Raw genomic sequence first — 27,767 nt, 5'->3', positions numbered from 1 at the left:
ACCCCTCTAGGTGGTCACAAAGCACCGAGCTGATCTCCCTATGCTATGCGGCTGCTTCCCACTAGCTATCTGTTTTACGTTTGGTAGTGTATATATGTCATGCCACTCTCTCACTTCGTCCCAGCTTACCCCCTCCCCCTCCCCGTGTCCTTAAGTCCACTCCCTACGTCTGTGTCTTTATTCCTGTTCTGCCCCTAGGTTCTTCAGAATCTTTTTTCTTTTTTTTTTAGATTCCATATATATGTGTTAGCATACGGTATTTGTTTTTCTCTTTCTGACTTACTTCACTCTGTATGACAGACTCAAGGTCCATCCACCTCACTACAAATAACTCAATTTCGTTTCTTTTTATGGCTGAGTAATATTCCATTGTATATATGTGCCACCTCTTCTTTATCCATTCATAGCAGACACCATCTTAACCAAGCATGAAAGGTTAATATCACCAGAAATAAGGTATATTCATGTATCCCTTGATATGTATGCATAATGCAAAATGCGTAATCTCAATCTAATCATGAGAATATATCAGATAAACCCAAATCACATGGCATTCAAAAATGAACAATGTGGGCTTCCCTGGTGACGCAGTGCGTAATAATCTGCCTGCTGGGCTTCCCTGGTGGCGCAGTGGTTGGGAGTCCGCCTGCCAATGCAGGGGACACGGGTTCGTGCCCCGGTCCGGGAAGATCCCACATGCCGCGGAGCGGCTGGGCCCGTGAGCCATGGCCTCTGAGCCTGCGCGTCCAGAGCTTGTGCTCCGCGACGGGAGAGGCCACAACAGTGAGAGGCCCGCATACTGCAAAAAAAAAAAAAAAAAAAAAAACAATGCTTTTCAAAAGCATCCAGATCATAAAAGACAAAGAGATACTGAAATCTGTTAGAGATTGGAAAAGGCTAAGGAGACGTGACAACTCAGTGCAATGTGGGATTCTGGATTGAACCCTAAAATGGAAAAAAAAAATGGTGAAATTTGAATAAGGTCTGTCATTTAGTTCATAGAATTGTACCAATGTTAGTTTCCTACTTTAGGTAACTTATGTAAGAGGTTAACATTGGAGAAACTGGGTCAGGAATATGCAGGAAGTCTGCAGTTTTCACAGCTTTTCTGTAAGTCAGAAATTATTTCAAAATAAAAAGGATTTTTTTTTTTTAATGGACAAGGTGGTTTTTTAAAAAGGGACTGGGACTTCCCTGGTGGTGCAGTGGTTAAGAATCCGCCTGCCAATGCAGGGGACATGGGTTCGATCCCTGTTCCAGGAAGATCCCACATGCCACAGAGCAACTAAGCCTGTGCGCTGCAACTACTGAAGCCCGCATGCCTAGTAACAAGAGAAGCCACCGCAACAAGAGAAGCCACCGCAATGAGAAGCCTGTGCACCACAGCAAAATGTAGCCCCCCCACTCACCCCAACTAGAAAATGCCCACACAGCAACAAAGACCCAATGCAGCCAAAAAAAAAATAAGTTTAAAATAAATTAAATAAAAGAAGAAAGAAAGAAAGAAAAAGGGACTAAGAACTAGGACTTTAGCATCAGAAAGACCTTGGGGTCCCAGTCCTGGCCCCGCCACTTAACTAGCTAGGTGATCTTGGGTGAGTTGCTTATCTTACACTGCAAGCCTGTAGTACAGTGGAGGAAATATCAGAATCCACCTCATAGACTTGTTGAAAGGGTGAAATGAGATACTGCCAGGAAAGAGCTTTGCTTAGTTCCTTGCCCTTAATGAAAATAGCTTATGAAAAAAGAGAGGAACATAGAAATTTTGACCTACAAATGAGGTGCTCTCAGGGTAGATTCTCTGAAGCATTTCCAAGAGAACTTGACCCAACTGCCCACCAAAGTACTGGGTCACTGACTTTGAGAGACTATGGTATAGCACAAGTTCTTCTGGGAGATCTACTTTAAGAAATATTTTTCTTTGCCAAATGTTAGTAGTGATTATCTCCAAGAGGTGGGATTTTTGTTTTTATCTTCTTTGTTTATCTGTATCTTCTAGTTTTCCAGTAATGAATGAGCATATCTTATGGAAAAACTGGTTTTGGGTTGTGTGTGGGTATCTATGGCCTCTTCCCAGCCCTTGAAAGGCACTGAATGTTCTTTTAGCTGTGAACAAAATCAAAACAAACAGTGAAAGCCTTTGTTTGTCAGGTGAGGGCAACATCCTCCAGGAGAGTAGCCACTTCCCATGAAGCCCATGAAGAGGAGAGCCCAAGGATGCTCTCTCCTGTAGGGTCAGGAGGCCCCCACTGCCTTGGCTGAGAAGCCTTCTGCCTCTTCTGAGAAACAAAGCAAGGGATATGCTCCCCTCAGCCCTTCCCTCCACCTTAGAAGCTCCGTCCTGAGATAGGGGAGGGGGTGGCTTGATGCCCAGTTGGGAGGGTTGCGGAGATTTCATCGGTCGGTGGCCCTAATCATACGCAGCTGAGCAAGTAGATTCTCGGAGGGATCTGATGCCGAAGTTGAGAGCTGGCAGCCTGCAGGCTGTGTTTTGTTTAGGCTGTGAAGCATATTTGAAATTTGGAGGCAACACTTAACACTTGGAAGAATTCGAATAAAACTGCAGAAGCTCTGGCAACCTCAGACCAGCCTTCCCAGATAGCAGCAATTGCCTAGAAATGACTAGACTTTCCCATCGGCTGGGCTGGGCTCTCTTGGGTTTGCCGCAGGCCCTGTGGCACGACTCCTTCATGGGATGACCTACCAGGCCTTGCTGTGCCTGAGTTTGAGACCCCTATTCTCCTGGCCTGCCTGGACCACAGAGCTGGTTTAACGGCCAAGTGCGGCTGACACTCAAGTTTTCCGGTTCCCGTGGAAAAGCCCTTTCCACTACTTCACAGAAGTTGCCCGTTTGGGTGTTTTGTTTCCCCAGTGCTGCTTCTCTGTGTTGCCCCCCAGTAAACCGGCTTTAGTATAGAGAGCTGACATCCTCTCAGAAGGCACCTGGACCACCCCTGTGGCCTTCTAAACCTCTGTGCCTTGATGCACTGAGCCCTGCATCCCTCAGGCAAGTGCCCTCTTCTGATTGAAAGGCTGGAAGTACACGGCTGATGCAAAACACAGTTTGCATTACATAATAAAAACTCCTGGGGCATGGCGGAAGAAGTGGACCTACATTTCCAGCACCCTCATATCAGCGGAGTTGAGCACTCTCTCCTTCAGTCTCTGATGCCCATCTGTGAGACCGTTAAACTCACAGAACATTGGAACAGAAATTGTTCAATCCCAGTTTCTCATCTTGTAGCTCTCTTCATGGTAACAGGGCACCTCCGTGTGCTAAGGGACTCAGTGATCTTAGAAATAAAATCATGCACATTCACTGCATTTATTTATTTACTTATTTACTTACTTACTTACCCACCCTAAGTGAATAGGAACAAAAATGCCATCCAGCTAGCTAGGCCCCAAGAGATGGAAGCAGACAGCTGATTCTGTATTTCCACCCTTCATTTCCTTCAAGGTGCACAGTGACTGGAAACTTATTCTTCAAGCTACCATTCCAGAATTGCAATCCAGATTTTGGCCTTCTTTCAAGGGTTGGCAAGATCTGCCATCACTAAGCCCCATTCCGACACAGTAACAAATCATCAGATGGCGTGAAGTAGCCGCTCCACCTTTATCTGGCAGTGGCTCTCCAATTTGCCACGGACAGCTCAGCCCGGGGCTCCCTCCTCCCCCTGCTTGTCTCACTTACCTGCAGCCAGTTAAGGTTGCTTTGATGCAGTATTTTGCCCCCGATTTACAGCCACAGAATCTGAGTTTCAGAGAGACGAAGCTCCAAGATTGGAAGCGTGGTCTGGGCCTACCACACTCTGGACCCCAACCAGAGTCAGAGGGTTCTTGTGGCTGATGAAAATAAAATTGAATCTCTGGTGTGAGGCCACCTCCTATGACTGTAGACAACTGGGCTCCAAGGCCCAGCTCTTACAGCTGGCCCTCTGACCATCCCACCTCCTGGCCACACTCTGGGGAACTGCCTTTGCCGACGTTCTTTTAGCTTTTATGTTGTAAAGCCATCTTTACTTTTCAAAGGGCTTTCTTAGTCATTGCTTCTTTATTCCACGCAGCTGTGTCACAGGGGCCAAACACATGTGACTTGGAGTCACAAGACCTGGGATCACATCCTAAGCCCTGTTCTGTATTCACTCTATGACCCAGAGCGAGTTACTTCATCCTCTGAGCCTCGGTTTTCCCCTCTATGAAACAGGGGCAGTCATACCCATCTCAAAAGAAGGCTTAACCACTACAGTATAGGAGTGTCCTAGAGCATCACAGAGATGCTTTCTGCACAGGACTGTGCTTTGATTCTCTTTGATAGCAATACAGCAAGGAACTAAAGCCAGCCCAAAGAATTTTATCCTTTTTACTTCCTCCAAGTGCAGTGACCTGCTCTGTCCAGATATTATCCACTCTGCTCCTGTTCTCTGCCTGAAGGTTGGATTCCAAATGACCAGGGCCCACAGCTCATGCACGTCCTTCGTCCATAGCTTGCAGCCAAACCTTTGCCAACATGTGTAACCAAACCCTGTGTGACTGAGGGGCACAGGAGGAGTCCAGATGAGGGAACGTTCTGCCCCCAGCTGTTTTTTAAATTTCTATAGTATACAACTGTTAAGAATGTGAACTTTGGAGCCCAGCTTCCTGGATTTGAAGCCAAGTTACTGCACTTCTTAAAGCCTAGTTTCTATATGTATACAGTAAGAACAGCCATCGTGCTGACCTTTTAGGGGTTTTTGAGCATGAAGTGAGTTAACACATGTAAAGTGCTTAGAATACTGCTTGGCATGTATTAGACTGAACCATAAAAAATTACTAACATTGAATGGTGTTTGACCTAAAAAACAGTAGTTTCACATGGTCCAACCTAATTGTAAGTACTTAGTAGGTGGTAGCTCTTTTGATTGCTTTCTGCAAGGTGGAGATAGCCTCTGGTGATGGATGGATGTTCACAACTTTCTTTTACTTTACTTGAAACTCAGAGGGACAAGCTTTTTCCTTACTAACCTAGAAACTGGAGAGCAAGTAGTCATGCTTTTCTACCCAGGGGGGTGCAGACAAGGGATTTGCTCATGGTCTGTGGTCCCCTTCTGTGGGCAGGCACGCAGCCTCCCTGGGCATGGTCTGGTACTTCCTTCACTCAGAAGAAGGGAACGTCGCATACTACTGTAGGCGGTCCTAGTCCCATGCTGGCCGTTATAAAGTTGTCTGAGGGGCCCTCACCTGCATGAAAGGCATCTGTCAGATAATGGTGTCTGCGTGCAAGGCGCGTGTGTGAGTCCTCAGCAGCCGTGGGCTCTCTCTCTGGGCAGGAGCTGGAGTGGCTGCTGGAGATCAATCGGCTCACACACCGGCTGCTGTGTAAGCACATGACCCTGGACAGCTTCGATGCCATGTTCCGGGAGGCCAATCACAACGTGTCTGCCCCCTACGGCCGCATCACCCTGCACGTCTTCTGGGAGCTGAACTTCGACTTCCTCCCCAACTACTGCTACAATGGGTCCACCAACCGGTAAGGGAGTCTCTGTGCAAAGCAGAGTGGGGGTGGCGGTGGAAGCAGCCAGCTGTCTCCTCCAGACAAGCCCTGTCAGTGTCATCAGGGCCTGGCTCACGGCCAGCGTAGAATAAGTATGTGCCAGAGTCACGGAAGGGTCTGGGAGGAATCCACACACTTAGCAAGATGGACTTCCAGTTCTCTAAAGATTTGGGACTTTCAATCCTCTTGTGCAGAGATCTGCACACTCCAGCCCACGAGGCACCTCTAGTTGCCAGCTCTTTTTGTTCAGCCTGTGAGCTCAAAATGGTATTGATATTTTGAGACGGCTGGGGAAAAAATCCAAAGAATTATAACTTGGTGACAAGTAGAAATTATTTGAAATTCACAAAGTGTTATTGGAACTCTGGCATCCACGCTCACTCATTTACGGCTTATGAGCTTGTTTCTGGGTGCTTCTGTGCTACAGCAGCGTCGGGTAGTTGTGACAGAGACCATCTGGCTGGCAAAGCGGGACATATTTGCTATCTGGGCCTTTAAAGAAAGAGTTTGCAGCACTCTGCTCTTGAGGAAACCAAACTGAGGGTGGAGGGTCCAAGCCCTGGAGAAGGCTGTTTCCAGGCCCACCCTGTTCTCGACTTTCTTGACCACTGTCTGAGCAGCTGCAAGCCCAAAGTCGAGCCTGTGAACCTGGATTACAGTGTTCCCATCTATGAAAAGGAGGCAGGAGTTAAAAACGGGAGTCTGTCAGAAGTACCTGTATAGGCCACGGCCTAAGAAACAGTGTGGGTGTGCCTGATGAGGAAGGGCTCCCGCTATATCAAGTCCCGTGAAGAAGAATATTAGGACCCAGTTAACTCCTGCCCCATCTCTTTTCTTCTACTAGTTTTGTCCGAACTGCCATTCCTTTCACCCAAGAACCGCAAAGAGATAAACCCGCCAACGTCCAGCCTTATTACCTCTATGGGTCCAAGGTGAGTGGTCTTGCCTGTGTCCTACTTCTAAGAGGACTAGTGAGCAAAAGCAGATAGAAGAGTGTTCCCCAAATCAGAAAAGCAAGAAGCCTGGAGTTACAGAGGCAGCAGTGAAATCCAGGCAGAAACAACTGCAAGTATATTCATCTTTATTTGTTCACAACTAGCAGGGATGAGGGTGAGCGCAGACCTGGTGGGGCTGGATTCTGGGCAGGAACAGCCTGGGGAGGACTTTATGAGGCAAGCAGGGAAATAGGCCTGTGGGTCTCCTTGTCTCGGCGTCCCATCTCCTCCTGTTCTCGGTGGATTCATTGGGGTATCATCCTGCGATTCTGGGATTTTGTGCTCCGTGAAGATGAGAGATTTGCAGATAGGAAGCAGTTGGGAAGGTGGAGCTTTGAAGGAAAGCCCAGATGGCCGGAGTTAGAGCTGAGAGGTCTCCTCCTGTCTCTTTGCTGCTTTGCTCACAGTGCCAGTCCTGACACTAACAAAGCTTCCCAGGTGGTGCCTGTTCTGGACCTTCAGTCCTTTGCCGTTCGTTAAACAGACATTCCTTAGGCCCCCACTGTAGGCCGGATGCTGGGCAGGTTCTCCATGCTGGGGATTTAGCAGAGGTTGAAGCAGACGCATCTCCACCCTCCTCCAGCTCCATTTCCACACCCAGGGTGGGCACTGGGGGACACCCTTCACAAAGTCTTACCATCACCATGACATATGTAGGAGATCGTTTCTTACCCTGTGGGTTTGTGTGGGAGAACGCCACAGAAAGGGTGCAATAGCTCAACAACAACGGCAAAAAAGCCAAGATTTTTTTGTGTGTGATGGATGAAAAATGGCCACCTTTGACCCCATTTTCACAAAATAAGCACAGAGGGACTTAGAAGAAGAAGTGACTGGATAAATATAGCATGGTTAGAAAAGGTGCTTCTCTAGGTCGGGAGCCCTAGATTGGGAAGTGTGAGGAACCAAGATGAGTGCCTTTCACTTGGGCCTGAATGTGGGGCTTAGAACGTCTTAGGATGATGCTGAGAGAGTACAGGTGTCTTCTCCAGAGCAGCCAGTCTGGTCAAGGCAACTCTCTCAAATCAGGGAACCTTTACAGACAGAACTGTAGACAGTCGCAGTCATGGCATGAATTAACAGTCACTCACAAAGTAACTCCCTTTGCAATACTTTTTCAAACCTTGCTGATTATACCAAGGAGCAAGTCTTATGTTGGTGCTAATATGTCTTTAATACCTTTCCAACGACTGCTAATCTCCCTTTTTTTTTTTTTTTTTTTTTTTTGCGGTACACGGGCCTCTTACTCTTGTGGCCTCTCCCGTTGCGGAGCACAGGCTCCGGACGCGCAGGCCCAGCGGCCATGGCTCACGGGCCCAGCCACTCCGCGGCACGTGGGATCCTCCCGGACCGGGGCACGAACCCGTATCCCCTGCATCGGCAGGCGGACTCTCAACCACTGAGCCACCAGGGAAGCCCTAATCTCCCTTTTGATCAGAGATGAGAGAGCAGGCCCTGAGCTCAGAGTCCTTAGTAGGCAATAGTATCCAAGTCAAATTTAGTATTGTTTTGTTTTCATTCTATTTATTATGTATCTTCCCTTCTATTTATAGCAGGAGGGTGCTGGTTTTTCATTTGGGGAGTAGCATAAGACTATGTTTTAAAATAAGTTTAAAAAATGAGTCAATTTAAAGAAAAGGTATTGTTAATAATCGTAAAGATAGTCTGTGGTTTAAAAAAAGGTGAAGATGGGGTACAAAGTGGTGTGCGATTGGCTGAAAGTTGGAAAACACTCTAGAGCAAGGCTTCTCACATCTTTCCAAAATAATCCCCCTCAACAGCAGAGGAGACTGGACGTTTGCCTCAGCTGACTGAAAGCATAACTCAAGAGCCTATCTTCAACTCAAAAATTTCCTGAAAGTTTTGTACTTTATTTAAGTCATGCAGATTTCACTTTCTATACCATAATATATTCATGGTTGTTTTAATATTGAAATAAATGCTTTTAATTCCTAACTGAGACACCCTACCCTTAATGGACACTCCTAAGAGATTCCGTGTTCCTCCCTTTGCACACCAGGGGGTTATATGTTTTCCAGCTAGAGAAGCTTTGCCAAAGGGCATTCATCCAACCAGGTGGTCCATGTGTCAGAGCTCTGACATTTGAGGGGAGGCGAATGGGTAGTCTACAGATGCGATTTTACCGGAGACCTGCTGCGTGGAGGGCTATAAGCTACCTGATGTGGGCTGCCTCCCCTCCACCTCTCACTCCCCAAAATGAGGCAGTGCGGCAGGATGAACACCGCCCTCCCTCTTCAGGGCACCCACGTCGGGGGCATCCTGTTCCTCCGCTGCGGCTGCGGCTTCTGGTTCCGCGTCAGCTCCGGAGTTCTTGCGTGGCACTTCCACCAGGGGGAGCCCCTGCAGGTCTTCCTCCCCCTGACCCAGACCCGGGGCCTCCTCTGGCCATCTCACCAGGCCGTTGGCTTCCTCCATGAGGCCGGCTCTGTAGGACCATCGAGGCTCATGGCAACGGATACACCAGAACTGGAGGCAGATGAAGGCTAAGACTGCTGTGAAGCAGGCCAGCAGAATGGCCATCAGCACCCAAAGGGAGATCTGGGGGTCCACCAGGGAACTTCCAGCAGCCAGTGGACTCTTATCCAGGGTGTGGAACATGGTGCAGTAGTGCCTGTAGGGGAAGAGGATCTTCTTGCAGCTGATGCACAGGAAGTAGAGAGTGGAAGGGGTGAGGTGTTCCAGCACCACGGAGCTGATTGTTCGAGGCACCTTCTCCTCGTGGTGGAAGCTGTAGCGAAGATAGCCAGAGAAGATGCTGTTCCAATTGGGCCTATACATAATATGGTAATAGTCCTCCAGGCAGGGCTCCGAGGACGACCAGGAAATGATGGCTCCCGTATAAGAAACGTTCCCAACCTCGATGTTCATCTCGATTCTGAAACCAGAATCAAAGTGAAGAGTGTCATCTCCTCATTTAAGTGTTTATTTATGATAATCATAGCCACCATTCATTGAGCATTCGAGATGGGGACTAATATTGACGCCGATTTACAGACAAAGAGATGGAGGCCAAGAGGTGACAGTGCTCAGCTAGGCATAGCCGAGAAATGGCAGAACCACAGTTCAAATCAGGGCTGTCTCATGCCAAAGCTGGGGGCCATTAGGCCCAAAAGAGATGCACGCACATCCCCCAGCCTCATCCTGCCGTGGCTCAGATTCTTTAAATACAACATTGTTCCCAAACCTTAAAAAAAGGGGAAAAAAGGCAGTGAAAGGACAAATCAGCACAGCCTCAGAGTCCCCACGTGAGTCACCACGGGTCTGTGACCTCCAGGTCAGGCAGTTGTTTCACCTAAAATTTCCCTCTGGAACTCCTGTTTCTGCCCCAAGTGCTGTGAGCTCATTCATCTAGAACATTCTGGCCACTGTGTTTTTAGCCTCCAAGTGCTGTTGCCCGTAGCCAGAGATTTGCATCATCACTCAGCGGCAGCTGATTTCTCCCCAAAGCCTCTGCTCATGTTTTGTCCATTCGTTAGCTTTTTTCAAAGCCGAATTACCCAGAAAATTAGTTTCACAACTAGGTCAAGATAATCAGCTCCAAATACCAGCATAACTGCTGCTGTTTGATACTGCTGGTTCTGTGACTGTTAATGATGGTAATAACCAGCAATAGCGAGCAGTTGCTATGTCACAGGTCACTAGAAGCTCAACATATAAGAGTAAATATCCTTTGTTCATCACACCCTGTGAACTGGATTCCCATTCTACAAATGAGCAATCTGAGAGGAGCAATCAGCTAACAGGTACAAGACCCAAAGCCACGTAACCACTGGATTTACAAAGACAAGGCTGCCGGGTTTAGTCGTAGAAGGTTATTGCAAAATGAGGTGCTGGTACCAAGACTGAGTTGCCGTTTTTCCTGACACGTGAAATGAGCCCTCTTCAGATTGCCAGCCCTCTCGCTTTGCTGAAAGTGCGCCATCTTCAAGCTTTTTCGTTTCTTTTTAATTCTATGTGTTTGAGAGATACTGTTCTCCTCTACTGAATTTCCCCTGAGCTAAAATTCAGAGACAGCCATAGTCAACCTGTGTATGTTTACGGATAGATCTCACCCAGCTCAGTTCTCTGCCCCTCCTCTTCCACACGAAATGCAGAAGGTTTCATTTCAGATTGCAATGACAGAGTAAAAAACAGTCGATCAGATTTTAACCTGAATTGGACATTAAGCCACACTGATTGCGATTACGAGCTGCTTTCTCTCCTCCCTGCTTCCCTCCAACCACCTGTGTTCGTGCCCGTGCTCCTAGAGGAAGTGAGCTACAGGAAGATGCCCAGCAGTGAATGATTTTTCAGGCCTTGTTTTTCTTCTCTATGGATGACAATGAACTAAAATGCTCAGGAAGGGGAGTTCCTTTCCGTTTGGCTAGAAATTTTCTTCCAGAAAAATGGGGGATGAAAGGGACAAGGCAGGTGTGCTCAGATCCCTCCAGCGAGAGTCTTTGCAGAACACATTGAGTATCTGCGCTCCCTCCATGGGTCTCCTTCTCATACACACCCGTCCACCCCGCCACACCCCTATAAATAGGGACCACAATGAAAAGAGCTTAATTCATTACTTACGATACAGAGGCAATAGCCCTCATAAACCCTTCCATCAGGAGTGATCAGGAATGCTGTTTCTTGTCATGAATCTCTTCTGTTTGCCTCACATCTGTGCTGGCTGTCTTTGCAGACTGAGTTTTCTACAGCAGACATTTTGAAGAGCTTTCCGTCAAGATGCAGCATTCAGAGCTTTTACGACTAAATGTCTCCCATTATTTATTTTTCTTCCACTGCTTCTGTTTTTAAATCCCCCCTATTTTTAGCTGTTCGTATTACCATTGCCTGGCCCTCCTCCAAGCAGTGTGAAAGGAAAAGCCATTTCCATTTCCAAGAAGAGCCATTTGTGTCCCTTACCTGATGCTCACAGTGGATCCGGTTAGAACGCAGCCCTCAGAGGCAGAGTGGACCAAAGCTGAAGGATGTTGCCTTCTCCCTCCTCTGCTCTGGGCTCTACTTGATGTCTCTCTCACCACTGTGTGAGTAATTCCACTGTCGCCCCCAACGCTCACATTATTCATTTCTTCAGATCAGTTTCATTCACCATGGCAACCAGCAGGCATTTGTACGCAGGATGTTTCAGGGACCAGTCTGGAAAGGCTTTTGCCCAGTGAGAGGAGCTCTCATTCCTTTGGCCAAAAAAAAAAAAAAAGGCAAACAGTCCCCTGCACACTGATCCTCAGGGTGGTACTAATTCTTAAAAGTCTCCTAAATTGGGTCTCTAATAAGCTAGTTATCATTTTTTTCCCCATCTAGACCTTCTTTGGACAATGGTTGCAAATGCAAAGCTGCCGTTCTTGTTTTCCCACAAGTAAAATGGTAATTACATCCTCATCCCCTCTCACCCCACTGCCACCCCACTTCCTTACCCACCTCTACACCCTCTTCTTTCTTTACTCTTGCCTCCTGTGGCATTACCTAGTTGTATGCCACTGGTCAAGACACTTATTCTCTGGGCCTCAGTTCCATCATCTGTAAAGCTGATCGCTTGGGCTAGATCAGGATGTCAGGTAGAAAACATGAGTGCTACCCCCCTGCCCAGGCCTGAACGCATGTGAGGCTTGCTGAACCGCCAGGACACTCGTACTGAGTTGGTTTGAGCATTCCCCACCCCTACCCCTCACCAAATTCAGGTCCACCCAGAACCTCAGAATGTGACCTTAGTTGGAGGTAGGGACTTTGTGAATTTAATTAGGTAAGGATCTGGAAATGTTATCATCCTGTATTTAGGGGGAGCCCTAAATCCAATGACTGGTGTCTTTATAAGAGAAAGGAGAGGGAGGTTCATACACAGAGAGATGCAAAGGGTAGGAGCCATATGAAGACAGAAGCAGAGATTGGAGTGATGCTGCCATAAGCCAAGGACTGCCAGGGACCTGCAGGAGCTGGAAGATGCAAGGAAGGATTCTCTTCTAGAGCCTTTGGAGGGAGCATGGCCCTTCCAGCACCTTGATTTCAGGCCTCCAGAACTGAGAGATTCGAATGTTTGAAGCCACCATGTTTGTGGTAATTTGTTACAGCAGCCCTAGCTCCGATGGATTTAGACCTGAATCATATAACACAAATTAGGCATTTTTAAAAGTCATCTTGATTCTTCTTGGTTCTTGGCCAAAGTATCCAAGTGGACCCATGAAGGTCTCCTTTTGATTCACGTCAGTGATAATCAAAAAGTTATAAAGAGTTGCCCGGTGAGTCACAGACCCTCCCTGGGTCAAGGGTCTCTGTGAGGGCGTGGGGTCTCGGAATGCCTGGTGTCCCTCAATTAGACACTTGCTCTGTGCTTCCCTCCCGTGGCATTCAGTTTTCGCAGGGGTCTATCTAGAATCTGCTGTAATGCATGCTAATGGCGACTCCCTGCAGGGCATGAAAGCGTCCTCTCCACAGAAAGGCCAACGCAGTAGTTTGCAGATGCCTTTTGAAAAGGTTATTTTGAGGGGAATAAAAATACCAGCGTTAGGGGGCCTGTGGAGTGACGAGATGGAGCTCAAGCCTTTGCCACTGAAAACAAGAATTTATTTTTAATGCTCCTGGATGCCATTTTTCACCCTGGCTTTTTATTTGAGAAGTTGAGACACTTGGAGGATGTAAGGCCTAGAAGTCCTCTTGGTTCGCAGATCCGGAGAGAAGGGATGTCTTTCCTCAGGCTGGGTGACTGATTAGTGGCAGAGCCAGGAGTGGAACCCGGGTCCCTGCCTCCAAGTCCAGGGCTTATCCTGCTCCTTTGGGCCATCACCATTCCCCAGCAGCACCCAGAGAAACCAGTGAGCCCTTGTGGATGAGACAGATCATCTGGGGACATCAGGAGATTGCACCCCAGCCAGGCTCACTGTCTTCACCTTTAGGCAGGACTCTTCTGCAGTCACCTGAGTGGCAGCCTCTTCAGCTGTCAGGCCAGGTGGTCCCTGGTTGGTTTACACCAGTAGTAAATCATTGCCAGAGGAAACCAGCCAAGAGTGGGATCCCTGCTCCCTCCCTGAAGGTGGCAGTGAAGGGACAGTGAGAGAGCATACCTTGGTCCCAAAGCTGATTGGCACCCAGGGGCTGAAGTCCCCAGGCTAGGTTCAAATCCTGACTCTGTGGCCTTGGACAAATTTTCTGACTTTCCTAGGCCAAATATCAATACTACCCACCTGATAATGTTGTAGCAGTGAGACGAACCCATCTCTGTAGTGCTGAGCTTAGGAAGAGTAGACATTATTATTAAGAAGAAAATGTCCGTGGGTCAGAGCCATCTCCTGAGTTGGTCATAGCTTCATCCAGAGGCTGTAATGGATCAGGTTTGCACTCTGCCTGGTGCTTCCTTCCTTTTCTCTCCCCTTAAAACAGCTTTATTTTTTTTTAATGTACATGCTCGTTGTACATAAAGAGTATCAGAAAGATCAAAGACAGCAATCAAAAATCCTATGACACAGAAATAACCACTGAGAACATTTCAGTGCACGAGAAAATGTGTTTTCTCATTTTACCCATGGGGAGCTCTTTGAGGTAGGCCGTCTTATCACCATTGTACAAAGGGAGAAACTGAGGCTCAGAGGGATTAAGTAACTTGACCAGTATCACAAAGCTAGGCTGTGGCAGAGCAGGGCCCTACGCTGAGGTCTGTCGGTCCAGAGCCCAAGCTCCTGGCCAGCCTCCTTGATGCACTGCCGCACTGCTGGGTCAACCTTCAGTCATAGGTGGTCAGTAGCAGCTCTTTGCCTTGTGGTTGACTTGTCAGAGAGCTAGAGGCAGGACTTCGCAATTTGGTGGATTCCAGGGTGATAGGAACAGGCAAGGAATTAAAAGACCTCAGAGGAAACACCCAGCCACCCGAAGGTAGCCAGCAGAAGCAGCGAAAACATCAACTACCTTTGGAGAAATGCAGTCAGCAAGTGTTTCCTCTTCCGGAGTTTGGAGTCCAAGTACCCCTGCCTAAGAGCTCTGTCACTTAGGGGTAATATTAAATGTAAAAAGCCTTTAGCAACTGGTCTAGTAACTGAAATTAGTATATGAGTGGAAACTTTAAAAATATGTCTAAGTAATTAACTTGTAGAGAGTCTATCATAAAACAGCCTTGCAAGTGATATAGATTGTGGCACAAATCATTCCTTAAATTATACCAATAACTTCCCAGTAATGTTTTGGTCTTTAGAGATTGTGGGTTTGGTCTTTTGTTTAGTGTCATCATCGGTATCTAAACATTGCCCTAGTATGAGCCTTGATTCGACCTCAGGGGTATTCAAAATACACACCAGCACTTCCCTGGTGTCCAGTGGTTAAGACTCTGCGCTTCCAATGCAGGGGGCACGGATTCAATCCCTGGTCAGGGAACTAAGATCCCACACATCTCATGGTGCAGCCAGGAAAAAAACCCCAAACACACACACACACACACACACACACACACACACACACACACACACTGTTTCTCCTTTAAAAAAAATGTGCATCAGTGTCACACATTAATAATATGTTCCAATTCCTGAATCAGGATGATTTCTTGAGATCTCATAAAGGTGTCTATTTTGTGCAGGATCGATTTAAACAAGCTTGATTTTAAGTGAGACATCCTAAACAGGGTACATAATTAGTTGCGAAAGGCAGACATTGATCGTAGCCTGAGTCAGCTAGCAGGATTGGTTCAGTATAAGAGATTTGTAGCAGGTTTCCAACATCTGAAGTCATGTCGCATTCCTGTTTTTCTTTGCCAAACCTCAGAAAATGCCCCGGCTCCCACATTCCCACATTTTCTCAATAGGGCCCAGCCTCCTATTGAGCCAGCAGGTCAGATGGGTGCCCTGCGTGGGTGTGTGTGCATGTACTTTGCGGCATGTGTATGTGTTTCCTCCTGCATGGGTGTGGTGTGTTTTTGGTGGGGGGAGTTGGGGAATAAGGGGAGCTTGCTCACTTAGAAGGAGGATTTGAATTCTGCTCATTTCATGCTGGTCCTTGGGCCATCAACTGAGGCCTGAATGGTCCAGACCAGAATCCAAGACTGATGGAGGAATGTCAACAAGAGGCCTCCTATGTGCATTGAGCGGGTCTGTAAGGGGGATTTTTTTTTAAGCCCTGTGTGTGATACAACAATTCCACAATTCTTCTTCTCTGCCTAGAACTGGGGAGAGCTGCTGAACAGTTTCCACCTACCCAAATATATTTTTATTTGTGCTTGCCAGGAAGCGCTAAGGGAGGCTTATATTAGAAACTCCTTGGGTGGGAGTGGGGGTTAAGAAGACCGCTAAGAAAGATGAGCGCCCGGAGGACCACACTGAAGCTTGCACTTCAGAGGGGAGTTAATAACACATCTATTCCAACCCTCTGTTCCAGGCAGGTCTCCCTTCTAACACCCCTATGTCATGTGTCTCTGTCCTTACCCAGCACAGTCTGTTGTTGGACAGCTCCTATTTTTATAAAGTTCTAAATATTGAGCAAAATCTGCATTTTTGGGTATGTTCCGTCAGCTGGTCTCAGCTCTACCCTCTGTCACATCACTGTGTAGGATACACCGTGTTGTATGAAATTGTACCCCACAGATGTACTGTCCACATTCAGGGGATCATGACTGTAGCCGAAGCTGCTGGGGGAAATTTGACCAGGAAGCTGTATTTTCATAGTCTTTACTTACCAAATTACCAAAACGAAGGCATATGAAGGGCTGTTATTTCAGTGGGTGCTTCCAGCGTGCCAGGCACCATGCCAAGTGCCGTATGTATGTCATCTCATTTAAACCTCCAACAACCCTACAGGAGTTGGTATTATTATCTTTACTTAGGGAAGACCAAGGCTAAGAGAGTTTAAGTAATTTGCTCAAGATCATCTAGCTAGTAAATTGATGGAACTGGAATTTGAAATCAGGTGTGCCCACCCCAGTAAATAACTCTGGACTCAGACAAAGCAGGAAAATAAGTCAGAGAATCATACAGGGGGAAAAAAGTAGCTGATTGCTTTTCGTCCCCTCCAGGGATATCCATTGAAAGCTCCCTGCTGCTCAAAAGTTCCTTTCACGGGATATTTGAAAGAAGACTGAACATGCCCAGAGCTTTACTGGTTTCAGAGGAGAGGCTGCAGCACCTGGTGTGGGTGGGGAGTGAGGAGGCAGCTCTCTTGGGAGTCCATGAGGGGCCCCTCGCCTCAGGCTGTGAGCACAGCCCAGTCATCCTTCTTACATGCCTGTGCAGGCTTAAGCTGCAACCCTCTTTGGGAAGAAACTCAAATCATGTTTTTTTATCTTTGAAAGCAAATGTTGGGAAGTAAATTAGGCTATGATATAGCCCAGGGGGCTTTTTAGTTTACTTTTGTTATTGATGTATAATCATAAGCAATAAAATGCACTGTCCTAGTTCAGGCTGCTATAACAAGAATACGGTAACTAGGTGGCTTAAACAGCAATGATCTCTCACAGTTCTAGAGGGTGGGAAGTCCAGGATCAAGGTGCCAGCAGATCCAGTGTCTGTTGAGAGCCTACTTCCTGGTTTGCAGACAGCCTTCTTCTCATCGTATCCCACATGATGGAGAAAAGAGAGACGTAGAGCTCTCTCATGTGTCTTCCTACAAGGGCACTAATCCCATTGATGAGTACTCCACCCTCATGACTTAATTACCTCCCAAAGGTCCCACCTCCTAATACCATCACAATAGGGGTTAAGATTTCAACATAAGAATTTGGGAGGGACACAACCATTCAGTCAATAACATGCACAGATCTTAAGTGTACATATACTTTCATGAATTTTGAAAAATGTATACATGTGTGTAGTCAAGAACCCAGTCAACATGTAGGGCATTTCCATCATCTAGAAAGTTCTCTCACGCCCCTTTCTAGTCACTCTCCTTCCCCGACCAGAGGTAAGCCATGGTGTATCTGGTGTTTGTTTTATACCCGCCTCATCCTTGGAGAGGAAACAGGAGGCTACAGAGTGGGCCTTTGATTACAGGGCCAGAACTAAGTTGCATTCACTTGGGAGGGTGAGTACCTTGTACCACGTGTGCCCTAGCGCCACCTCACTCACCTCTCCCTGGTCCCAGCCCTGTTTGGCAGGGTGGCCTGTTACAGAGACAGTAAAATGGTTGGCTCCATACACAGAAAATTACATGGGCTGGCCCCATGGTTGACTAAATCAAACTCAACAATTCATATACTCCAGGATTTGCTGACCATCAACTCAGTGAACATCATGCTTTTAATCAGTTATATTTTCCCTCCTTACATAAACCACTGCTGCCCCATACCATTTAGAAATCTTTAGTAACTACCTGCAAGGGATCCCTCCCCCAGGCTCAGGCAAAGTTTTGCTGTGACAGCACACCAGTGTTGAGTGCAGAACGCTGCTTTCTCACATTCCAGGCCTCCCCATATATAGGCATTAGCTTACCAAGAGAACTATTATTCAACCTGCTGGATGAGTGGGTGTTCTGATTCCTCACGAATTCTTGTTATTAGTGGGCACTCTAATTGTGTTCCTCGTGTGTCCTCATTATTCAAGGGTACTATAATTGTGATGCTTGTTTTGTAAAGTTTAGAATAATTCGTGTAGAGTAAAACGTACTTAATGCAAAACCTAGACTGAACATAATTAAATCTTCCCTTGATGGCTCCAGAGTTGAGAATCTTGCAGAACTCCAAAAGCATCATTACAGTTCCTATTTAATTCATGTAGGATTTCTAATTAGCCAGCTTATAGAGAATTTCAGCTAATAGAATATCAGATGTGGTCTTTCCATATTTGCATGTTCTGTGTACAAGATTTTTACAATTCCCGATAGGAAAATTATACTCAGAACTAAGGTTAGAAGTGAAGTTTTTTCTTAAAAAAAAAAAAAAAAAGGTTATGGTTTACGTAATAATTCAGCTTCCAAAGTTCACCATTGTAGGTAGAGGTTAAGAACATGGCCTTTGGAATCACAGCCACCTGGGTTCAGATCAGGGCTCAGTTACCTAATTAACTGTGTGACCTTGCGCAAGCTACTTACCACCCTGAGCCTCAGTTCCCTCATCTGTGAATTAGGGCCAAGAATTGTATGGATCACGGATCACATACATTGGTTGTGTGGATTAAATGAAAATGCACTTGGAGGGCGTCATGAAGCCTGGCATGAGGTGCTCCGTAAGTGGCAGCATTTCAAAACAAAGTCAATGATAACCTTAGTGTATCACCAGCTAGGTGAGACCAATTCAGAGCCCTTTATTTTGGCCCTGTATTCTCAGACAGAAAGATCTTAAAGAGATTCCACTAATTCAGTGATGGTGTCTCATGGGGTCCAGAGGACAATGAAGGTGGCCCCCAACCAGCACCCAGTCAGAGCAACTCTGCTTCTGTCTGTTTCATGTGCTTGTTTCCGTGGCATCTTTTTTGTTTTAATTGCTAATCGAAAAGCTACAGAACCACTGTTGTAATCCAACCCCCTTATTTCACAGATGAAGAAACTGAGGCTCAAAAAGCCAATGCGATTTTCCCATGCACTCAGCAGGGGTCTCCTGCCTCCCAGGCCTCTTGGTCCCCAAGACGCCTCCCTGTGATAGATGGAGGCGCCTCAGCGTAGAAAGAAGGCAATGTTGAAGCAGCTGTTGAGTTCTTACATGGTCTTTCCAGCCAGTTCCTAGTACTGAAAATACCCCTAGAGAAAGGAAGTCATTTGTTTTACCCTCATCCAATAGCTCAATTGTGAAAGTCCTGGTTTGTGTGTGGACAGTTGTGGGTAGCATGAGTCCTATTAAAAATATATTTACCTGGAGGCCTTTTCTCCTCTTCTGTTAGGGAACTGCTGCCCCATCTGATGACCTTCGCTGGATCCTGTGGTCACTGACCACCATTCTCTATGAGCAGCTTGCAAAATGTATTCATAGAGGTCCCCAGTGAGAGAACAAGGATATCAAGTTTCTATCCTTTCTATGATTGAAACACCTCCTGCTAGGACTCACAGTTCTCTGCCACTGACTTGGCCACATCCTCTGTTTTCCAGCCTCTCAACATTGCCTACAGCCACATCTACAGCTCCTATAGGAACTTCGTGGGACCCCCTCATTTCAAGACCATCTGCAGACTCCTGGGTTACCAGGGCATCGCTGTGGTCATGGAGGAACTGCTGAAGATCGTCAAGAGCTTGGTAAGGAAGGGGGCCTGGGACGGGCCGTAAGGGTTGAGAGGAATGAGGCTTGTTTTCACTTTTTACCTGGCCTGGAAAATCAAGTCACAGGCTCTTCAGCTCTGTCTAGAGGAATCACCCAGGGAATCCTTTGCCCTTATCCCCTGATTCCTCTTACCTATCACTCTGTAACATTTCAGTGCATCTTCTGACCTGTGGCTTTGCCTCTCCTTTTCTGATGCTGAGCTCACTCCCAGTACTTACTAACTGAACTCAGCAATCTTGATTTTGACTTGAAGGCCTACTAATGACTGCTCATACCCATCTCCTGTGCTGCATTATCTAATTTGAGCTTGACAAATCCATGACACATGTGCTGCCATTTTCCCTCCCATGCCCATGGCAGACATCTCTAATAAATCACCACGCTTCTCCCCCTTGGAATTTCTTGATGACTGGTGCTACCAATACTCCGCAGGCCTCGAGGGAATTCCATAGCCCTTTGCCACCATTCTATGTCCACCCCAAGTATGGCCATCTGAACCTTCATTTAATTCCCCAGGACACTGCTGCAGCAAGGCTGAAACATTTCAACAAATTTTCTTAAAATTTTGAGATGACAAAAGAGAAACGGATTAATGCATATCCATGTCAGGAATAGCAAACAGGATTCACCTCTTAACTCCAGTCCTCTGGTAGCAGCTGTGTATAACCAGGCGTTGTTCCAGGTTGTGAAGCTAAATTTAAGAAGGAAGATGTGGTAATTGATTAACGATGTCTGCCTGGGACACAGGAGGGATGAATGTGCCATGAATTTTCCATGCTTAAATTATATATTGTCTCAGTCTTCATAGCTCCCTGGCCCCATTTCATTTTAGATCTTAGTTTGGATCTCATGTAAGTACTCCAACCCCAGAAGGGACCCCATGCCTAGAAATTGCCCTCCTTGAAGTCTATAAGCCCAAGGTAACACTGAGAGCGTTCCCTTTTCTGTCTTACAAAGGCCCATGTTTCCTTACAAAGGGCAAGGAGGCTGCCCCCCACCTTTGGGAGAGAGCCTGCCTCTCCTCTCAGGGAGCAGTGCCCTGCTGTCTTAGGCAGCTCGGGCTGCTGTAACAAATATACCGTTTGGCTTCATCCACAAATGTTTATTGTCCACAGTTCTGGAGGCTGGAAGTCCAAGATCACAGTGGCAACATGTGAGGACCCTCCTCTTACTTCACAGCCAGCTGCCTTCTCCTGTGTCTTCACATGGCAGAGCGAGAGAGATGTCTCTCTCTCCCCTCTCTTCTTATAAGGGCATTAATCCCATCATGGGGACTCCACCCTCATAACCTAATTACTTCCCAAAGGCCCCATCTCCAAATACCATCACACTGGGGATTAGGGTTTCAACATATGAATTTGGGGGGAATACAAATATTCAGTCTATAGCACTTACCCACGGGTCTCAACAGAACCTCCATATGCCCCAGTAGCCCAGCGTTCAGCCCCAAGATACACGTATGCAGCAGCGGTGGATTATTTCACTCATCTTGTCCTCTTCTTTCGTCAGCTCCAAGGGACCATTCTCCAATATGTGAAAACACTGATCGAGGTCATGCCCAAGATATGCCGCCTGCCCCGGCATGAGTACGGCTCCCCAGGTTGGTGACCAGGGGAACCAGGGGCTGGGTGCGGTGATAGGAAAATAGTCCAGACCCATCCCACTGTGGAAGGAGAGTCTGGCCATCTACCTTGAAGTATTTGCTTCTCTAACATGGCAGCAAGCTGTCAGAGCACTGGGTTTGCACCCTACCTCTGCCACTGAATCACCTTGGACCATTTTTAATCCCCCTGAGTAATAGTATCATCTTCCATCAGTGAAAGTAAATGATGCCCACTGGACCTGCTTCACAGCACTGCCCGGAAGCTGGAAGAGGTCCACAAATGAGAGAACAGTTAAATCATGAATAGCGAGGTATAGCTGTAAAGGCCTTCCTTAGTTCAGCACGTCTACATTCCTTCCTCCATATGTGTCTGTTTGAAAGAGGCCGGTGCCCCAGGTGTGGCACAAAGTGACATTTCTAAGGTAAGTCAGGAAATAGGAGTTTTTGCCGCTCCACCTCTGCGCAGAGAAATAAGTCTTTCCTTTCCTAACAGTGAAAGCACGTGGACTGAATTTAGGGCCTGAGGGGTGGGGAAAGGTGGAGACTAGGAGTTTGGCCCCAGGGGTTTTTTCTGAATACCAAGATGTCCGGCCCTGGGTCAGTGTGAATCAGAGGAGGAAAGGGCTGGGGCCGAAAGCTCTAGTTTTCGTTCCTAGCTGCGCCACTTAGCTGTGTGAGTGTGGACGCGCCACTTACCCTCTCTGAGCCTCATTTGAAAATGGGGGTAACTGTGCCTAGTCCCTGGTATCGTTATGAGTATTACGTGACATCCTGCAGATAGTGATTAGCACGAACCTCCAGCTGACCATCCCCCTGCATCTCCCAGGGATCCTGGAGTTCTTCCACCACCAGCTGAAGGACATCATCGAGTACGCAGAGCTCAAAACCGACGTGTTCCAGAGTCTGAGGGAGGTGGGAAACGCCATCCTGTTCTGCCTGCTTATCGAGCAAGCTCTGGTGAGTCCTGAGCCCCGAGGGACTGGCATGTCTCGAGGATGGAAGGGACCCCCCCCGCAACCTCAACAGATGCCCGAGGCCCCTCTAGCGCACCCCGCCCAGGAGCCCTGCAGCTTAGTTTTGTGCTCTTCCAGGGCGGGCACACGCTCCTCTCCATTCCATTCAGACCACTCCGACCATTCGGACACTGAGGGGAAGCAGGCCCTGGAGTCAGACAGGCCTGGGTTCCATCCCAGACCCCCTCCACTAGCGGCAGGGCCTCAGCAGTCCTTCGGAGCCTGGGTTTTCCATTCACTCCCTAGACACGTGGTTAACTCCTGGCTGCCACAGTCTGGGCACTGCACTAGGGGATGCAGCGGTAGCTGGCCCCACCTCGTGTCCTGGATGGTGGAGGGCAGACCTGCACTGAACAAGTGTTTACACAGAAACAATGTGTTTACTGTCACAGCAAGTGCTGCGAGGGATGAGTGCCAGGTCCGGTCCGCTGGGAACCTAAAACCTGGTGTGGTCTTGAGGGTGAGGGAGGACTTCTCTGAGGAGATGACTTGGAAAATGACCAGGAATTGGCCTGGTGGAGAACTAGAGACAGCTGTTTCAGGCTAAGGGAAGGGCATGTAGTGTTGTCTCCTTTTGTTGTGATGGAAGACAGTGACTCTACCCTGCAGCGCAGTTTAAAGGCTGAAAGGAGATAAGGCATATAAAGTGAGTACAGTAAGAACCGAATAATTGGTCAGAGTTAGCGTAATGGGCAAAAGCACGAGTCCCTGTGCTTCCACCTCTCGGGACCACATGGAACCAGCGCACTCTCTTCCACCGGGCCAGCCCTCATGGCTTATTCACAGAGGCTGCGTTCTCCACACACTCCCAGCGCTCTCCACTTTGCTCTGGTCCCATGAGGCGTCCACAGGTGGGCCCAGCCCTCCAGGCGCGTGGTGACTGGTACAGCGGCGCAGTGGAAGGTAATGCAGAGGGGTGTTGCTTGATCCTCAGGACGCAGCAGGAGCATCTTTCAGCATCCATTCCTGCCTTCCTCTGTCCGCACACACATTCGGCAAAAGGGTATTGAGAGCCCGCTTTCTAAGTGGTGCCAGGTGCAGTCCTAAGTGGTGCGTAAATGGCCATGAATGAGAGAGACAAATTGTTACCATTTGTATTCTGGAGAGGGTGGCGACTGAAGCAGTAAACAGCCAGAGATGTGAATGCAGATGGTACGTGCTGTGAAAGAATAAACAGAGAAACAGGACAGATCGAGTCACAGGTGCCAGGAAGGCTGTGTTGTTCTTGGAGAGGATGGAGCTTGAGGTCTTTCAGAAATGGAGAGAACCCTGGAGTGAGCTGGAGTGAAGAGGTAATGTCGCCCAGGTGGGGGCTGAGGTGAGAGAGGTGGGTGGCCTCAGTCCTGGGCCGCGTGGGCCCCGCGGGAAACCTTAGGATGCTGTGAGATGGGGAGGGGGGGGTCTGATTTACTTTCTTAAAGGCCCTTTACCTGTTGGGAGAAGAAGCAGCTGGAAGGTGAGTGAAGGGCAAGGCTATTTGTAGCTGTTCAGTCCAGGGGTCGTCTTGGAGGCAGGAGGCACAGGGAGAAGCGCAGGAAAAGGAAGGAATTTGGAAGGAGGTGGAACAAAGGTAGAGAGAGGTGGGAAGGAAGCAGTAAGAGCAAGATCTTAGAATAAGAGCCCAAGAGGATTCCTGCCTCGAACCGAGTGAGCTCTGCAGCCAGGGATGTGGACCAGCTGCTCTCTCAGACCCTTCCCACCTGACGGTCTCTGGAACACAGCCTGATGTGCCTTTCTTCTGTGGGGAGTAATAGCCTCTCTGTGCCCCTTTAGATGGACTCTTGAGACAGCTAAGTGTTCCTCTTCCGGCTAACTGGTTTTTAACATGGTTCAGTGGGCCTGGTTGCTATGGCAACGTAGCCATCAGAAGTCACAGGGATAAGATACATAGGCGAGGGCTTCCCTGGTGGCGCAGTGGTTGAGAGTCCGCCTGCCGATGCAGGGAACACGGGTTCGTGCCCCAGTCCGGGAAGATCCCACATGCCGCAGAGCGGCTGGGCCCGTGAGCCATGGCCGCTGAGCCTGCGCGTCCGGAGCCTGTGCTCCGCAAGGGGAGAGGCGAAAACGCTCAAGGCCACAGGAAGAGGAGCACCAAGAGACGTGGAGATGGGGGAGGGCGGGTCCTTGAGGCCTCAGTTCCTAGCGTCTCTCGTCAGCGCCGCCTTTCATGCGGAGCATCAGTTAGCTTCCCCTGTATAGACCCCAAGAGGCAGACTGTGGATGAGGCTACAAGGAAAGGAAAATTCTGTCTCAGGCATCCCTGCCTAGGTGGTCGGTTGCATATACCGCAGAGGACAACAGGACACTCACATCAAAGACCTTCAGAGCTGAGAGAGACTCCAACAGTATATGTGTCCCAACCCCCTCTTTGCATAAGTGAGGAAGTAGAGAACCAGAGAGGGCGCAACTTGCCTGAGGTCACACAGCACATCAGCAGCAGAGGTGAAAGAACGAAAGCAAACGTTTCTGGTACTGATCCCAGTCCTTGGGGGGATGGGGGTGGGGAGGGGACATAGAGAGAATCAGGGCTCCCCAAAGCTGTGCACTCTGCTTTCTACTTAGACATCTGGGGAAATCCCCAAGCTAAGGCAATGCTTTCCAAGATTAGAATGAGGCAGGAGCTTTTTAATTTATGAAGCTGGAATTAAATATTCAAATGACATATTGATTGTTCTCATTAAATAGGAGGACTAATAAAAAAACGATAGGAAGAGGGGAGGGAGGGAGGAAGGAGATACTCTTAATACATGTCTGTAGAGGAAGGGCGATTTAAACTGGAACATCTGTGCTCTGGAGGACTGTGTAACAATCAATGAAAGTGGCTTTGCACATACAACATAGAAAATGGTGAAAGACATAATACTGAGTGGAAAAAAAGTGAGTTCCGACACAAGGCACACATTATGATGCCATAAAGTAAAATAAGCAAAATAAAGCTCACAAAATAACCCTGCGTTGGAAAAAAAATCTAGGAAAACCATCCCAAATAATTCAGTCATTTTTCTCTAGGTATGAGGGAGGGAGCTAAGATTAGAGGTCAACAGGAACTTTTGCCGTATCTGGAATGTCGAATTTTTTACAAGGGAAATAAATTCATGATTATCATTGAACTAAATTAATTTAAAAAATATGAGTAGTTATATCGTAGTTTCAGAGAAACTGGAAGGACTCTGAAAAGGACAAAGTAAGAAGCCTTTTGCCCACTCGTGTTGTCTCTTTCTAATGTTTGCAGGGTTCTGTCCTGTGGTGGGTTCCATATCAGTATATATGCTACAAATACCTTCTCTTACTCTGTGGCTTGCCTTTTTTTTTTTTTTTAACAGATTATTAGTTTATCATTGATTTGTGGATGGTAAGAATATAAATTGAAAAGATTGATTGTCTGGACAAAGATATATTTTCTTCTTTAAGTTCGGTGTTTATAAAAAATTCAGGGTGCCATAGCAGTACAGGAAAACATGTATATCCCTATGGGATGGGTTGTTTGTTTGCTTGGTGTTTTTAATGAAGGTCTAACAAGCGTACAGTAATATAGTTGACCCTTGAACAACGTGGGGGTTAGAGGTACCTACCCTCTGCATAGCTGAAAATCTGTGTGTAACTTTACAGTCGGCCCTCCATATCTGCCGTTGCATATCCATGGTTCCAATCTGCAGATTCAACCAGCCACGAGTCTTGTAGTACCGCAGTATTTACTATTGAAAACTATCCGTGAATAAGTGGACCCACACAGTTCAAACCCATGTGTTCCAGGGTCAACTGCGTATGGAGTATGCAGTATTCCCACTACATAGACTAGTTGAATCATCCATGTTACTGTGGATGTATGTTTGGATTGTTTACAGCTTGATACCATTATGAATAAAGATACTATGAATGTTCTTATACATTTCTTTTGGTGGATGTATGCTCTCATTTTTATTGGGTTAATATCTAGTAGTGAAATGGTTGGATCAATGTGTAGACATATGTTTAGCTTCAGTAGATACTACCAAACAGCTATACGAGGTGGTTGTACCAGTGTATACTCCCGTTCAGCAACGCATGAGAGTGTTTTTTCTTCACACGCTCATGACCGGTTGGATTTGTCTGTCTTTTCAGTCATAGCCGTTCTGGTGGATATGTTGCGATATCTCACTCTGATTTTGATTTCCCTGATGGCTAATAATGCTGAGCCTCTTTCCATATGGCATTCCCATTTGGACAGCCTCTCTTGTGAAATGTTGTTCAGTATTTTTGCCTATTTATTACTGAGTTATCTTTTCCTTATTGACTGGTAGACATGATTTATATATTATAGATACATGTATTACAAATATATTTCTGTGGCATGTCTTCCGATGAGCAGAAGTTCTTCAGGTTTATTGTATTTACCCTTTCTTTTTCCTGTATGATTGATGCTCTTGTGACTTGTTCAAACAAGTGTCCCCTACCCTTAAGTCATGAAGATATGTTATCTTCTCAGAGTTTTAGAGTTCAGCCTTTCCAGGCGTAAGAGACCTTTAAGTCTGTTATTCACCTGGAATTGATGTTTGTGTTGAGTGGGAGGTAGAAATTCAATTTCATTTCTTTCCAAGTTGTCTCCACACGTCTGATTGAAAAGCCGTCTCCACACATCTGATTGAAAAGCCGTCTTTCTCCCCACTGTGCACAGTGGTAGTGCTGAGTCTGTCATTTATCAAGTGTCCACAGAGGGCTGGTCATGGCAGGCTTTTAATAGATACTTGTTGAATCGAATCTGAAATGGACCGTATTTGTTAGGTATCTATTTATAAGGCTGTTGTGTTTTTAAAGGAAATTCTGTTCCTAATGACTAGAATTTCCTCTAGTATCTTTTACCCTGAGAAATCATAAGGGAACTATTCCACTATCACCAAGTTTTCAAATTTTGTGTGGTTTTCGAGCCATCAGCCCATTGTTTGTTATGCCAACGCACACCAGGAGAGGGCCCTATTCTTTCATGGGAGCAAGGGAGGGCCTGAGTCCCTGTGGAGACAGCCCTTCAGTCTGCAGAGCCTCCCACGCAGGGCTTGAGAGTGTTCCCTGCCTTTGGGCCTGTTGTTTATTTATTTTCTCCTCCGTATAACAGAGTGAGCCATGGTTATAGTGGTCGGTCATGAGAGAATTACTTATCTTTACAGGACGTGAGGACAGTTCAGGCCCAAACTCACAGAACTGAATGCTGGTCAGATTTGGGAGAGCTGTCGGAGGCCATCCAGGGCAGGTGTCTCTACATCACCACCACTGACATTTGGGGCCAGATACTCCGTATTGTCGGGGGGGGGGGGGCATGTCGTGTGCGTGGCAAGGTGCTGAGCAGCATCTCTGGGCTCTGCCCCATAGATACCAGTAGTACCTCCCCAGTTATGATAGCCAAAAATGTCTCCAGATATTGCCTAATAAAAACCTCCTCCGTTGAGTACCACTGATCTGGTGCAATCCCAGTTCCACATTTAGC

At 47.3% G+C, this 27,767-nt stretch overlaps 2 protein-coding genes across 3 annotated transcripts in view; one reads left to right on the top strand and one right to left on the bottom strand.

The window, feature by feature from the left end:
• Window positions 1-27,767, top strand: part of CYFIP2 (cytoplasmic FMR1 interacting protein 2) — a 131,996-nt gene that overhangs the window by 72,756 nt on the left and 31,473 nt on the right. For both annotated transcript variants that reach the window (XM_032627786.1, XM_032627787.1), the window contains 5 exons: window positions 5,310-5,509; window positions 6,378-6,465; window positions 19,525-19,668; window positions 21,203-21,293; window positions 22,123-22,253. In XM_032627786.1, the coding sequence (XP_032483677.1) occupies window positions 5,310-5,509; window positions 6,378-6,465; window positions 19,525-19,668; window positions 21,203-21,293; window positions 22,123-22,253 (654 nt within the window). The remainder of the gene's footprint in view (window positions 1-5,309; window positions 5,510-6,377; window positions 6,466-19,524; window positions 19,669-21,202; window positions 21,294-22,122; window positions 22,254-27,767) is intronic.
• On the bottom strand, window positions 7,913-10,381 carry FNDC9 (fibronectin type III domain containing 9). Its single transcript, XM_032627798.1, has one exon. The coding sequence runs from the start codon at window positions 9,412-9,414 to the stop codon at window positions 8,731-8,733; it is 684 nt and encodes a 227-aa protein (XP_032483689.1). The 5' UTR covers window positions 9,415-10,381; the 3' UTR covers window positions 7,913-8,730.

The sequence above is a fragment of the Phocoena sinus genome, chromosome 3 (assembly GCF_008692025.1).
Source record: "Phocoena sinus isolate mPhoSin1 chromosome 3, mPhoSin1.pri, whole genome shotgun sequence".
Classification (NCBI taxonomy): Eukaryota; Metazoa; Chordata; class Mammalia; order Artiodactyla; family Phocoenidae; genus Phocoena; species Phocoena sinus.
Note: the sequence above shows the minus strand (reverse complement) of the source record. Positions and strands in the feature narration are given on the sequence as shown.

Coding starts and splice junctions, on each gene's coding strand:
- FNDC9 (XM_032627798.1), bottom strand. CDS start 9,414: ATGAACATCGAGGTTGGGAACGTTTCTTATACGGGAGCCATCATTTCC.